This window comes from Macrobrachium nipponense, chromosome 4, assembly GCF_015104395.2.
Source record: "Macrobrachium nipponense isolate FS-2020 chromosome 4, ASM1510439v2, whole genome shotgun sequence".
Taxonomy (NCBI): domain Eukaryota; kingdom Metazoa; phylum Arthropoda; class Malacostraca; order Decapoda; family Palaemonidae; genus Macrobrachium; species Macrobrachium nipponense.
The window spans coordinates 18,601,591-18,617,862 of NC_061100.1; the positions used below are offsets into that span (position 1 = coordinate 18,601,591).

The 16,272-nt window shown below is 36.0% G+C and overlaps 2 protein-coding genes across 6 annotated transcripts in view; one reads left to right on the plus strand and one right to left on the minus strand.

Annotated features, from left to right (window-relative positions):
- Positions 1–286: 286 nt before the first annotated feature.
- On the plus strand, positions 287–5,333 carry LOC135211568 (estrogen receptor-like). 2 transcript variants are annotated; one of them, XM_064244866.1, is made up of 4 exons: positions 287–504; positions 2,043–2,253; positions 3,003–3,179; positions 4,144–5,332. In XM_064244866.1, exons 2-4 carry the CDS (start codon positions 2,053–2,055, stop codon positions 4,339–4,341), a joined length of 576 nt encoding a protein of 191 aa, XP_064100936.1. In that variant the 5' UTR covers positions 287–504; positions 2,043–2,052; the 3' UTR covers positions 4,342–5,332. The 2 variants fall into 2 exon arrangements, with proteins under 2 accessions (XP_064100936.1, XP_064100937.1); XM_064244867.1 differs by lacking the exon at positions 287–504 and adding an exon at positions 517–658 and having other exon boundaries at positions 4,144–5,333.
- Positions 5,334–11,966: 6,633 nt separating this feature from the next.
- The window catches only part of LOC135210740 (uncharacterized), a 98,554-nt gene continuing 94,248 nt past the window's right edge, over positions 11,967–16,272 (minus strand). For 3 of the 4 annotated variants that reach the window (XM_064243564.1, XM_064243563.1, XM_064243562.1), the window contains exon 2: positions 11,967–14,105. In XM_064243564.1, the coding sequence (XP_064099634.1) occupies positions 12,661–13,977 (1,317 nt within the window). In that variant the 5' untranslated portion in view covers positions 13,978–14,105 and the 3' untranslated portion in view covers positions 11,967–12,660. The remainder of the gene's footprint in view (positions 14,106–16,272) is intronic. The other variant, XM_064243565.1, reaches the window with a different exon arrangement.

Genomic DNA, 16,272 nt, shown 5'->3' on the forward strand with positions numbered 1-16,272 from the left:
CTGTCGAATCTCAGTCAATAACAGCTGCCTGTCACTTGAAGAGATTTTAAGACCTAACTCGTGTCCTGTGATGCCTGAGTTGCTCCAAGAAGTTGTATTGTAAAAGCTTCCAACCGATAAAATGGGAGTTAAGCCAGTAAAGAAGCTAAAATCACACTGCTAGTGAATGAGTTTCCATCACATACACCTCATTCTTCATCGCTTCATCATCATCATTACGAAAGGTCAGCACTCAGCAGACGGCAGGTGGTGGTGTTCTCTGTCTCCCTCAAAACACCACGACGACCAACTTCTCCCACGCGTCAGAGCCGTTTCCAGCCCAATCCGGATGAGCCAGACGTATATCCTGGGGATATATTCCTCGGTGTCTCCCTCGGAAGGAAAACTGTCTGGAAATAGGGAGCTACTTAAGCCGTCGTCCCCACGATTTAGGTCGTCAGAAGGGGGTTAGCCTGCAGTTGCTGTGGACAGGGCGAGGCCGGGCGAGAGTCTCGTGTCGACGAGGTCAGTGAATGAATTAGCTCAGTGAATTAATTAGCAGAGTGAACTCGTTCATGACTATAACAGATCAGTAGCGAACTTTGAAGCTTGAAGTATGGAAAACGAATGTATTTGTAAATTCCACGTAAGGTTTCGCATCGTCATGCTGCTTCTTACAGTGAGTAGATAATGAAACCAGCTGCAATCCCTTGCGAGTGAAGTTAACAAAGAGAGAAATAATAATAATAATAATAATAATAATAATAATAATAATAATAATAATAATAATAATGTCATTATTATTTTTATTATCACTCTGTTAACTCCATATCTTATAGAATGTGATTGGTTTTAATGATGGCGTGAAACTTTAAGTGGATTTTTTAAATACTTTTGTTCTTCGTGTGTGTGTGCGTGTTTTTTTTCTTTGTTTTTAGATGGTGAATTCGTGTTATCTTGCTTGCTTGCGTGAAATGGGGTTCATTGCTTGCTTGGGAAATCTATTATATATAATAATTAATTCTTTGCATTGGTAAGGACCTTGCAATTGTCTATGTAACAGTGCTAATCTACAATTGCGTAGCATTAATTTATAGGGCATTGCCTAAAACTTCAAGTTTTCTGTGACTTACAGGGTAATCATTACCATTTAACTTTATTATTTCTACTATAAAAGAGTCTGATTATTTGAATCCTCCCTCGATCTATCCCTTTTTCATTTTACTTTCCTCCTGGTTCCTTCCCATTTCTCACCTATTAATCGCCCTCCTTTTAATAATTCTCAATATTCATTTCCACAATCATTCTCATACTTACATTAACCCCTTCCACTCTTGTATCATTCATCTCTGCCTCTCCTCTAACATCCTCATCCAACAAGTTATTCTTAATGTTATTTTGACCCAGGACTTCAGTGTGTGATTGTGTATATATTTATCTGCTGCATTCTAGAGGAAAAACAAGGTAACAGTCAATACCAAGTCCACTAACAATTTGGTGAATCGAATGCGAGCCTCATGTGCAGCAAACTAACATTTAACTTGCATTCCATTCTTACGCACAATAAGTATATCTGAGTCTTACTAGACCACTCAGCTGATTAACAAGCTCTCCTAGGGCTGGCCCAAAGGATCAGATATTTTTACGTGGCTAGGAACCAGTTGGTTACTTAGCAACGGGACCTACTACAGCTTTTGGTGGGATCCGAACCACACCGAGAAATGTACCACATTCACACAAACATTGCATGACATTCAACTGGCGATTGTCTGTCTCTATAATGCAGCATGGATTTCTTCAGTGGTCAGATACATGACCTGAACGGCATGCCAGACACCGCTCGCACATAACCACAGTGGCCATCCAATAACAACTAAGCCCTGGGAGGCTGTAACATATTTTGGATCCTCACTGAAGCCTCACTATCAAGAGAATCGGAGTTTCAATTGAAAAAAAATATATCTATATGTTTATTCATTACTAAACAGAAACACTAACTTAACCAACCTTTTTCCAAAGGACTTCTCTAGATCTAACCTTAAGTCTCTTGTTGTGTTCATCAGTGCGTGAAATATGGAGAATTGTAATGACATCATGGACACCAAGACAACTCCACTGGCAGCTAATTATGAAGATGAGGGTATGATGGACGACATGGAATTGGAGGTAACCATTAAAGGAGCAATTATGGAAGAAAGCGAAGTCTTAAGTCCTAGTCAGGTTAAGAGTCCTCCAGACGAAGACATCTACTACAACAGAGAAAGTGGACGAAAGGTAGGTTTTTTTTTTTTTATCATGACATCTTAGGGATTCGTGGGGTAAACTCTTATGGAATATGAACCTGAATACTTGTAATTCCCGTATTATGGGTACGAAGATTAAATCACCTATGAAATTAAAATTTATTGTATTGATGTTGATGGCTCTGAAGACCAACACAATGCATTATATCAATGTTAACAAAATCTATATTAATTCATGTTTTGAATATATTCCATCGTAGTTATTTCTACATTTAATTATACATATATATATATATATCTATATATATATATAATATATATATATATAATATATATATATATTATTAAAAAAAGTATATTTATTATATATAGATATATATATATATATATATATATATATTATAGCTATATATATATAGAGTGACCATCAAAGATGTCTGGGACTTTGGATATATCTTACAAAATTTGGTTATATAAAGTTTAATTTTACTTTTGGCTATACACACCAAAATGTGTCAATCTTCAGGAATGTTGACAAAAGATCAGAAGACTGTAATCGTTTTCTGTGATAACATTCACAGAAAACGTGGGCTAGTTTAGGGTGAACTTAAGTTTCTTCTCTTGATATGCAACTGAAACATATGAGGCAACTTGAACGAGTGCTACGAGAACTGGTGTTTCTTTGAACAAAGATGGTCATTACCTAACCATCTATCTACTCTTGACGAAGAGAATATCTTGCTGCGTGAAGATTATTACCAAATTTCCTTACCCCCTCAGATCTGTGGTGTCTGCAAGAGGTCGGCCAAAAGGTCCCATTTCGGTGCGCTTTGCTGCGACTCGTGTAGAGCATTCTTCAGACGAAGTGTCCAAAACAGCGTCTGGGAAACCTTCATCTGCTTTAAAGGAAATCGCTGTGACATCAGCGAAAACAGGAAGGTCCTGCCAGTCTTGCCGGTAAGTGTATTTTATTAATATGTCCTTTTTTTTTCTTTCCTGTTAGTTCACTTGGTTAAGTTGATTAGAGCATTTGATAATGCTGTGGAGACACAATGAGGCTTTTAAAGGTAGTAGAGGGTCTTTCAAAATTAGAGCCCCATCCCCCCTCTACAGCATAAACTAAAATTGATATGAACCAGATTTTTTTCAACTCACGATATACAGTACTATAACTTCTCTTCTTTCCCCTTTTTGTTTCTAGTTCAAGCACCAATTTACATAAAGACTTTCTTGGTCTACGTACTGCCTCAGCTATGATGTCTTTTGACTCCTGAGAAAGGACTTCAGGCTTTCCAAGGTTCTCACTCTTTTCGCGATGACAGTCATATGGATTTTTGTTCCAGTTTCTTTTAACAAAGGATTCATCTCTTTTCATTTATTTAGCTATACAGAAACGTGAAATGAAGGATGCGCCAGCATCCTTGGCCTCTCTAAAGGTTATAGCCCGGATTCGGTCAATCCATCTGATTTGCTCCGAGTCGTTAGCCATGGCTGTATCTAACTCCGTAACTCAGTTTGAAAATACAAGAAATGTAAAATTAAAAATAGCTTAATAGAAACTTCAGATAAAGTACTTGGAGATAGGCTAAAGCAGAAAACTTCATAAATTTCCATTTGTTCTGTGGAGTGGGGGAGATCTAACTTCGAAATACCTGGTAGTTGACATAAAGTAACTTAGGCAAAAAAAAAAAAAAAAAAAAAAAAAAAAAAAAAACACCCATCATTTTGCTTTTTTTCATTAATTATTTTTTTACCTATAGCATCCATGGCAAACAGACAAAAAGAGGAAACAACTTGATGCCATAGCTAAATAGAAATTAAACCTTTTCCTTAAGAAAAGTTTTATCTACTTTCCATCTGCAGACAATAATGATGAGAAAATATTGTCTCCATCCACTCACCCCTCTGGCGGTTTTCTCAGGTTTGCCCGATGCCAAGACATAGGCATGGACATGTCCCTCGTCATGACAGAAGAAGACAGGAAAGCGCTCATGACCCGGAAGCTCGAGAAACGAAGGCAGATAGTCAGCGAACACAAGCGTCACGAGATCACCGCCAACCACGGGATGATGCAGCTGGACACGCAGCCTCTTATGACTCAACAGCAGATCTGCAGTGACGAAGGCGGCCAACTTGGCAGCGACGAAACACAGCAGGAGGGCAAGATGACGAGCCTCAGCGAAGTTGACATGGCTAACGGACACAAAATAAAAAAACTTCAGAGGGATCTTCGCTTGTGCCTCTCCTTCCAAGATTTGCCCCCCTCCCATTACGAAGTGCAACCAGAAATCATGGAAAGCCTTTTCATCACCTTCTGCAAAAACATGGGCAGATTTTTCAGCTCTATTTCCAGAATTCCGAAACCTGGACCCTGCTTACCAGGAGCTCTTGCTAAAGCCTGCTGTGGCAAAGGCGATGTTCATCTTGGGCACTTACCAATTCGACTCTAACCATAACTGCTGGCCGAGGGTGCTCTCGACGCCTGACTGCACATTTCCAATCATTCCGATGTCAACCATGGAAGATTTTATTGACGACGATCGTACAGTGTGGAAATGGAAGGACTACATTAAAAAATATCAAGCATTCCACACAGACGAAGTGGTTGCGCTTTTAACAGTAATCATTTCTCTATTTGACCACAAAGACTTGAACACGGTCGAGATACCAGACATATCCATTCGGAAGACCAGATATATCCAGCTGTTCAAATTCTTCCTGCAAAAGCAATTCGGGGAAACGTCACATACCATGTATTGCCTTTGGGATGTCTTGAGAGACGTTGAGGAACTAAGAGAATGCTTTGAACATTCTGCCACGAATTAAGACGCTACAGCATTCAGTAGTTACTATATTTCCCGAGGCTATTCATCGTTCTAAGGCGATGACAACACAGCAACAACCAAAATAATATTAGTAAGAATGATAGTACCTCCGCCCGATTGAGACCTTTGGCGCATAGCGAAGCTAGCTAATAAAGCTAATGTATGAAAAGTATCAGTATCCTAACTTTTAAAATAAATAAACACATTTTGTTTTCATATTCCCTCGTGTTTTATGTTTTGTAATAAAACTCACACGGTTACAGTCATAAAATAAAATAAAATACAAGCGTCCGATAGATATATATATATATATATATATATATATATATATATAATATATATATATATATATATATATGTATGTATGTATGTATATGTATATATGTTTGTGTGTGTGTGAGAGAGAGAGAGAGATCTTTACTGTGTTTGCTAGTAGTTCATTACAATAAAAGATGCATTGTAATTCTCCCAATTTTGAAGAAAGATAACAATAAAAATACAAATATCTGAATACTCTCAGTAACTATGACTGCTTCATGAATTAAGGTAAATATTCAGCAGTATTTCTTTTTATTAACATTACAACATGCTCCACCATGTTTTTTTTTATAAGGGATCACGGTGATGATGCATTGTAACTCATCCTATAACATGATAGCTTACCGGAGGGTGTCAAGTTTTAAAATTCACGATTTCTATACGAAGAATTTTAATAGGCATGAGACATTCAGCTGGGGGTCTGGAATTTGTGCATTTTTCAGTTTTTTCCAAGATTAGGCCAGCCTATATTGGCGTGCTCTTCTCGTGCATCTTTTACGCCCAAAAATGCTATAGATTAATCCAAAGGAAACACCCATTCGTGTGGCATATGTTCAAACTGGTTTGAAGTTAATCATTGTTCAAAGAAACGCCAGTTCTCAATAGCCAGCGGAATAACTGAAGTTCTCCCTAAACTAGCCACATTTTCTGTGAAGATTATCACAGAAAATGTGTCTGAAGGAAACGTTCGCATGTTTTTAAGATTCTCTCATCTAAAATTTATGGTCTACCTTTGCTGTTGGTTAATACTAACATCGAAATATTTATAATGGTCCACCATTTCATTTTTCAATTCTCTATGAGTTTAAGAGAAACTAAAATTACATTAAGCCAATAAAATATTGGTAGTAACACTGAAGAAAGAAATTATAAAATATTTTATGAGTGTATTTAATGCTTATATTTGCCAGAGAAACTTCACCTACTACTTCTTTCAAAAGCTACAGGTGTTGGAAACATACAATGTAACAATATTCAGAATTATAATTCTCTCTCTCTCTCTCTCTCTCTCTCTCTCTCTCTCTCTCTCTCTCTCTCTCTCTCTCTCTCTCTCTCTCTCTGTGTGTGTGTGTGTGTGTGATATATGCAACTTATTAAACAGCCAACACGATTTCAGACAAAACAGATCCTGCCTATCAAACCTCTTGGAGTTTTTTCATACCATGCCTGGTATTTGCGACAGTAGCAGAGTAATAGATATACTCTACTTGTATTTCCAAAAGGACTTTGACAAATTTTCACACAAGAAACTAATGACATAAGTTAGAGCTTTAGGAATTGTAAGGGAAATAGCAGACTGGATCGAAGACTGGCTAACTAATAGAAAACAGAGAGTCGTAATAAATAGTGAAGAATCAGAATGGTCAGATTGTAGGCTTCACTAGCAAGATAGCCTAATTTGCAGATGACACCAATCTATGTGTAAATGCAGCAGACCCACATACAGTGGAAAGTTTAAGAATTATCTAAGGAAAATAGAAGAGTGCTCAAAAATAGGGTAAATGCCTTTTAACCTGGATAAATGTAATGTGTTACAAATAGGAACAAATAATCCTCCATGCCAACTACATGCTGCCTGGGAATTACATAAATAGTGTAGAACAAGAAGAGGACCTTGGAGTTATTATTACTAGGGACTTAAAAATCCACAAAACAGTGCATGAAAGCTGAAAAGAAGGCACAGAAACTAGTAGGATACATAAAGAGGCTGTTAAGATACAGAAATAAGGAAACGGTGCTGCAGCTCTACACATCAATAGCTAGACCACATCTTGAATATGCAGTACAGTTTTGGTCACCAACACTAAGAAAAGACATAAATAGATTAGAAGGAGTACAAGCAAGAGCCAAAAAGTTAATTCCATCCATCAGGCAAATAGGTTACCAAAGACGACTAGAGAGCCTGAACATGTATGGCTTAGAAACACGACGATTGCGAGGACAATTAATAGAAATATTTAAAATACTGAAAGGCATAACAAAAGTAGACAGTAACCTCTTCACATTAAACGAAAACCAGACAAGAAATAATGGATGGAAACTATAACTGAAGAGATACAACACATCGCATTGTGGGAACGTCTTCACATACAAGATATGTGACACATGGAATAAACTGCCACCAGAAGTTGTAAATGAGCAGAAGTATAGAATAGTTTAAAAGAAAGCTAGACAGACTCATTAGAACACTGTGAATGAATTGTAAAACCTGCTCCTAAAGATACGTGAGCACATGATGTCTCCTCAGAAGGACTAATAAGTCTTTGGAGACATACTAACCCTTGTAATTCAGTACAAACAATATATATGCATATGATGTAAATTATGTGTGCGTGTGTGAGCGTATACACACACACACACACACACACACACACATATATATATATATATATATATATATATATATATATATATATATATATATATATATATATATATATATATATATATATATATATATATATATATATATATATATATATATATATATATATAAGTGACCCCACTCCCATGAAAGATTTCTAGATCCGCCACTGCAGTAAGCCAAAACTATCCGAGTTCTTCCACCTTAGTCGAGCGAGTTTCCTTACAAAGCAAACTACGTCTCCAAAATAAACCAATAATTCTTACCAAATATTCAAAGCAGTGTTATATCTTACAACTGGCAGGAATGTTCAGCTCTGATGTCAAATCCTGGATTATAAGCGAAATCTCAGACAACTGATCTACAGTAGTTATCTGCACACTAATTTTGAAATTTGTTCTGTGAACTACCTGGTCAATATCCAGTGTAGCTAGACTTATACTAGCCACTGTCTTTCAGTCAAATTAATTATATGGGAAGCCAAAAATAAAATTTTTGGTAAATATTACATCAATATATAAATTCTCCCGTATAAATTTTATTTTCAACTGGCTAGTTAAAAAAAAAAGAAAAAAAAGGCAACGTGATACTCCTATTAACACACACACACTATAGATATTTCAATATAGTACCAAAATTTTTTTGAAATTATCTTAAAATTATTCTAAGCAACGGGGAAATGTATACTATTAGCCAATGTTCCTAGGGCAAGATGGATGTTTTCTTTTAATACGTGTAATTGGACGTAACTGGTAAAACTGAGACAAAACTATATTTATACTCTATTTGAAACCTTGTTCTAGCGCTATGGAAAGAGCCCACCTGCAAATTACGTGGTGAGAATTCTTACATTGAGGGCTAGGTACAATCTGCACATATATTATCCCTATTTCTATCCCAATACGCTTGAATGAAAGCTCTGTAACAAATAATAATGATAAAAAGTATATTAGAAGTTAGAGGCAAAATGAGAAGCACATCTCCAGCCATCGTGACAAAAGCAATTTTAAAAATGGGGACGAAATACAGCACCTGGCAACTCAGCCATTTTCCTGTTAGATGTAGTGACGGAAAGGATACGTCGCCTTTAAGCGCCGGCGGGGAGATCCCACCCGCGCCCCCCCCCCCCCCATCTCTCTCTCATCTCTCTCTCTCTCGCTCTCTCTCTCTCTCTCTCTCTCTCTCTTCCCCAGCAACCCGACAGAACCCTATCCTTCCCACGGGCAGGACAATGAGGAAACAAAGAGATTCTGCCCAACGAATATCCGTTTTCAACGGTGACTTAAATACTTAAAGCATAATTTTTTTAACGAAGTTCTTTCCGATTATAAACCCCTATATTACGTCTTTTTTCTCTCTTTACATCCATCTCTTTCCCTTCAGCTGTCCTTGCTGTTTTTATCAAAGAGGAACTCTCTCTCTCTCTCTCTCTCTCTCTCTCTCTTCGTGAATCGAGCTGACAAACGAACACCCACGATAGATTATTATATCGAGGGAACACCACTCTCCAAGCGAATAGTGTAGCTACGAATAGTAACTGTCACAAATGAAATTTATAGTTTCTTAAAAATAGCTGCAGGTCGTTCTGACACCTGATTGGTTATAAAAAAAATATCTAAAGAATGGTGTGTTGTTTTCAGACAGAATATACTAGAGGAGTGGCCAGGATATATGTAAATATTTACGAAACGATGCACCTACTATCTACGTGAGGAGTTCAAGGAGAGACCAGAAGATTTTTTTTTTTTTTTTTTTGCCACTGAGATGGGCACTCCAGGTGCCTGTCAAGAGGTTATAACTGAAGGAGTAAGGTTGGCTGCACTGCTTGACCTACGGCCCTCGGATGCCCTTTACTTGAGAAAGAGAGATAGCTAGATTAGATAAACAAACTGATCACAATGGGAATTTATCAAAGAAACTCCCTCCCACCGACCCTTGCTACCAAACATTCTGAAGTAATTTGATATGCAATTCGAACTCCGGTTCCATAGCCTCTCAAAAGAGGTTTAATTAAGGACCTTTCATGAAAAAATTAAAGACTATCTTGTCTCCTACTGTTATGACTGGCGGATTTAACCATTAATATGGCGTACTACCCTTAACAAATTTCAGAAAGTTTCTGCAGTATTATTCATATGCCGAGTGAATTTGATTTGGGAAGATGTGTTGAAGAATGTAGACCGATGAAGACTTCCCAACCATTCGGTTGAATACCAGATTAAATCATAAAATTTACCGGAACCCGTGTCAGGACGAGAAGTGGTGCTTTCAATGTGGTACGGCCGTGACAGGGAAAAGAGGGATTATAGTCGTCTTGCATGTCAGCAATATACGGTCAAACCATATTTCATGACGAGGGACATACGTATGAGTCTAGGGTTATTGATCGGTGCGTCTGAGGGTGAAAAGCGGGTGTTTTACTTAAGACTAGGCGTTACTCTGTCCCAGAGAGACGGAGACTCAACGGTTGATTAGGTTTGAAATTCAAGCACCGTGGAGGGATTTGGAGTGGTTGGACAGCAAGATAAAGAGATCCAGAAAATATAAAAAAATTAAGTGCGAAGTGGAACTGGCCTGGGAGAAACCCCTACAGTTAGACCAGGAAGTAAGTTAGACCAGGAAACAGGAATGGAAGTAAAATAAAAGGCTAAAAATTGGTTGGAGCTAGGGGACGAAGGGACGTTGCAAACAACCTTTAGCACTGCCAACAGTGCACCACTTGAGGTGCAACAACGGCATCATTCCACCTCCAACAACACACAGAAGAACTCAGATTTGTTCTTGTGGATACATGGAGAAATAAGTTCGTTATCCTTTATCTGGATTCGAAACCGAAGCAAAATGACACAGAACTGCCAATTTTATCTTTATATTTGCAATATTAGTCAGATTGTTTAACGCTTTGCAGTTATTTTCTGTTTGTGCTAATTATCACATATGCGGAAAGCACAGGACTGTGGGATGATAACCCAAACTTCTGCAGCGAGGTGTACTTTTATTAGTACTATCGAGGCCTTGCAATGAATGAAGTTCCTCAACTCTGCTCTATGAGGAGCCCTCAGGGACATAAAATTCTCTATTTCCAGTCGTTATCATACATGTATAAACTTTCCCAAGAGCTAATTCGGTATTCTATAATTAATATAAAAAAACCTTCCTTTCTTTCATTATGGTATGGCACTACCATAATCTTATCATCATCATGTAGGACATTGTGACACCTTAAAGATTTCTCACGATCTAATCTTCGAGCCGTCATGAATACCGGGCCTTGTGCCTGATAAGACCGTAATACAGTCATCTATAAAAATAACTACATAAACCCAGTTTAAAAGTACAAGCCCTTATCTCACCAAATGGCCTCCCCTCTCCAATAACTTCTCAGAGAGAGAGGAGGATCCTGAACTGTACCTCTTCCAAACTCTTGGACTCTCCTTCCTCTCACGGATTTGCCTTTTAATATCATTTTTTAAAAACTAAACTTTTAATTTGTGGAAATTTTGTCAGAAAATATGGTCCCATCGACATAAGTCTATCTTTTGCTTGTATTATCATATGACATAAGACTATCTATTGCTTGTATTATTACATGACATGAGACTATCTTTTGTTTGTATTATTATATTACATGAGACTATCTTTTGTTTATATTATTATATAAGACTATCTTTTGCTTGTATTATGTGTTCCAACTATATTTTCATTGAGCTATCATAGTCTCCTTAATAATGGCATTGACATATTGCCAAATGAAAGTCGTATACGAAACCCAAGAAAAAAATTAACACTTGAATTCTCTAAAAATTTTATTGTACAAACCTTAGCAAGCAATTATTAGTTTACAATTAGATTCGTTTAACAGAAATGTATCGGAGACTTCAGCAATTAAGGGTCAAATGTATCACAAATATAAATTCAAACAGCTTAATATGTATGTGCGTACTTATAAAAATGCATATACATGTATATATATATATATATATATATATATATATATATATATATATATATACAACACCATATATTATATATATATATATATATATATATATATATATATATATATATATATATATATATATATATATATATATAACATATATATATATATATATATATATATACACACATATATATATATATATATATATATATATATATATATATATATATATATATGATTTGCATATACAGTATATAAATACTATATAAGCTAAAATACACTTAAATGGCTTTTATTCATCTTCATAGCACATTTTTAATGGAAAAATAATGATTGATGAGCACACAAATTTTACAGCAACAATTACACTGAAAGGAATATTAATACTTCCTCGTTTCAACAGAACAGCAACAAAGAGTGAAAGAATTATTTATATACATGCAAGACACCACTTTAGTTAATTCCATCTGTATTTATGTACTGCGTATATGCATTTACAGAATATCAAAGCACAACCATCAGTGCATGCTCATACTTAATCAGTCTATTCTATACCCTTAATTCCTAGTGTAACATTTGATTGCAAGCACAAACTCTACTTCTGATTGTAGCTTTCACTGGTGCTGCTGACTGTTTCATGAAACGTCAAGCACATATCTGCTAATAAACATGTGGATAAATAACTCGCTTCTTGTCATAGCCAGGCATATGTTTTGAAAAGGGGGAGTATGTTTATTATCTTTAATCACAACATTCATAACACCCTTTTACTAAATCAAATTTTTAAAGAGAAATGAAAAGAATTATTCCGAAGAACAGTTTGCTTACGAAAATTGCTGTGGCGCTGACAAAGTTTTTATTGTTTACACACATATCAAACTCTTTACTTCATTATCTGGTACAATCTTCTAAAGAACAGAGGCAACTATCAAGATGATAATTAGTAAGATGGCACAGACAGAACATCTCAAAACACGCTTATCAAACCTAAGGATTCTTAATGATGGGGTCTTTATCTCCAACAATACAAATTCTGGGACACTCATCATCAGGGGTGTCTTGTACGACGTACATAGTCAAGCCACAATCGCTGCATATTGCTGTCATCAAAAAGGTAACTATGTTCACTGAAAAATCTTGTGGCCTAATGACGGCATAGCAATTTGGACATTCTTTCAGTGAATGCTTGGCAATAAAGTAAAATCCATTCGAAGGCATTGCTACCAACTCGGTTGAATTCTTGGACTGAGAGACGAGAACTTTTCTCTCGGATTCAACGTGGCGAGACTTTGCTCTGCTCTTTACTTTGAGCAAATGTGCTGTTGACTTTTTTGCACAATGGTACTTCTTTTCAAAAGATGCGCCATTACCTTTAGATCCATTATGTTTCCTGAGACTATTATCCTTTAAATTATTAACAAGAACCTTTGCCTCACAACTGTTTTCCTTGGAGCCCTGAACACCTGAATATTTGACAGGATTACCGCCACTGGTTAGTACACCATTTCTCTGTAATTCATGACCAACATCCAGATACAATTTTTCTCTCATGACATTCTCACCAAAAGGGGTTCTAGGATAGCAATCATTTCCTGATGCACTGGGATTACTGTCATTAGCAGATGCCACTACAGCCTCATTTAGGCCTCCTTTGGACATTTTTGGAATCTCGAATAGGCTCGTTTGTTCTACTGAATGGGAAAATACTTGCTTCCATGGATATCTATATCGGAGAGATTTAATCCCATGCAAATAGGTGCTCATTTTACTTTCTATAAGTCCAGCAACACTTGGGGAACTCCTGTTAAGACCTGTAGCATAATACATCCTCAAAGTTTCCCAAGGATCATTCAGGTAGTAGAGCATATGGTCACAAGCACTCCCAGTGTTCCTTTTAAGACTCCACACATGAAAAGTTTGGCATCTTTTAATAATCGCCGAACAACTCATACACTTCACCTGACCAAGAAGTAAATGTTTGGATAAATATTCAGACGCAATATCCGCCTTACAGACAAAACATCTAACTAATTCTGGATCTGAGAATCCTTTATTGATTACACTAAGCAAAGCATCACGATATCCACTTTCACCAATATTTTCATATAGGCCATTGTCACTCTCTTGAGACTTCACGGTTGCTTCCTGTAATTGTTCGAGTAGAAACTTCTGCTTTTCACTGCTGACTGGATTACCAACTAAATCTTCAGGTTCTTCACTGATTGCAGGTTCTGAAGAAATGCAAACTCGCTGAGGAAACAGCGTAGTCGATTGACGAACGTGACCAAAATATTTACCATTCATTTTTGGTTCTGCAAAATTTTAACAATGTTCATATGTGTCTGTCAGTAAATGACCATCTATCATCCTCTACGCGATGGAGGAAATATATCTCATATTATCCTGATGGTTCAGACTATTCAGTAATGAAGCTGAAAAAAAAACATTCATAAAATTAAAATATAAGGTAAGGTTATCTAGGTAAATAGAAACTAGCAAAGTACTTTGAAAGTCAAGGACGGAAAGCATGGCAGGACTGTTGAGCCAAGTAAGTCTCCTTTGCAGAAGTGAAGTGTCGATGCTGAGTGTGTCTGAAAGACAAAAGGTTGGAATTGCTGGATTGATTGTTTGCTATTTGTATATCAAGAGAGAAACTGAAAGGGTAAGAATTATGTAATGTGTAAATGGAGTGAGAAGTTAGTGTGTGTGTACAATATATTATATATATATATATATATAGATATATTATATATATATATATTATATATATTATATATTATATCTATATAATAATAAGATTTATATATTTATATATATATTATATATTTATATATTATATATTATATATTTATATATTATATTATATATTATATATTAGTATATTTTTATATTTTATATTTTTTATTATATATATTATGTATTATAATATATTATATATTATATATTATGTTATATATATTTCATATATATATATGTATTATATATCTTATATATATATATATATAATAGTATATATATATATATATTATATATATATATATATGGTTCCAGGCATTTTGACTCCTGAAACATTGACCCTGGTAATTTCACTCCCAGAATTTTGACTCCTGGTAAACTGAGATCCAGTTTCTTTAACGCCAACTAATTTAAGACCCAAAATAAACAAATTGCTTATTAAGGAAGCATCTTCTTATTGAACAGCTTGGGGCAATTTCCTTGCTTAGGAAATGGAAATTACATAATTTGATTGTTTAGTATGTGGAAGGCTTAGTTTACATAATTTTTTTTAATTAAAGTATATCAGTAAGATTTGGCAGTTGTGGCCAATCTTCTGGTGGTATAAAGAACGTTTTTATATAACCATGTCTCGTACGATTCAGAGGAAAGAACCTCGTAGACTACTTAAATTATATTTACGAAAAACAGAAAAAAAAAATGCTGATGGATCAAAAATTTATTGGAAGAGTAAAGTGATGAAGGGTTGCAAAGCACACCTACATACAATAACAGAAGAAAATAACTACATTGCACTGAAGCAAGTCGCTGAACATCATCACAGTTCGTAGGACAGAAACCGAAACTTTGTAAGACCTTAATTGAGCTGTAGGCTACTGCACTCTCCAGGAGCCAGGAAACTTCTCATTCACGTATTGTGGTAACTAGTACCCTTAGGTGGAGATGAAATAGCTGAATTACCATCCGCTTCATGCTTAAGTCGGAACGTACAGAAATGGAAGCAGTTTAATGAAGTTTCCCCCACCTCCTATGAGTAGAATTGGCTTCCAAATCACCATGAATTCAGGCTGTTTGATAGCAATGAAGTTTTTCTACAATTCAATAGCGCTGAAAGTGGTGAAAGTAGATTACTCATCTTTGCAACGGATAGAGGACTAGATGATTTGATGAATTTAACACACTTGGCTAGGGGATGGAACTTTTAGCTGTGTACTTTAAATATATTTTCAGCAGTTTACTTTCCCATTCAGATAGGGTCCTTCAGTGGAATTACATACGAAATTTAAACCTTCAGGGCTACACAATTGATTTTGAAAATCACTTGGGAGTTTCTTTTCTTCACCGGTACTACTCTGAATGGTACAAGAAATGGTCATAAAAAGTTCTTAATGCGGCCAGAAGCTTGGGTGTAACTATAAAATGTTACTGATATACTTGATTTTTGTAAATTAAGCCTTCAACTCACTATACAACCAAATTGTCTCATTTCCAATTCCTAAACAAGATAATTGCCCCAAGCTATTTCAAAACAATAAGCTTCCTAAATAAACTGTTTGTTTATTTTGGGAGTCAAACTACCAGGTGTTGAAGAAACCAGAACTCTATTTACCAGGAGTCAAAATACTGGGAGTGAAATTACCATGGTAAAAAACTATGAGTCTACATACATATATACATACATATTAGTGTCTAATCCATAGTTTTTGAGGTTGCTGAGATGAATAGTGACACTCCCAATGGCCTTCAACTCCAGTTCAGCCCTGATAGGAAGGGGAGGTGAGAAGGGGTGGGAAGGGGGTGACATGTAAAAATAATTGAAAATTACAGCCTAAGGGTAGGTTTGTAAAAAAAGAAAGGGAGAAT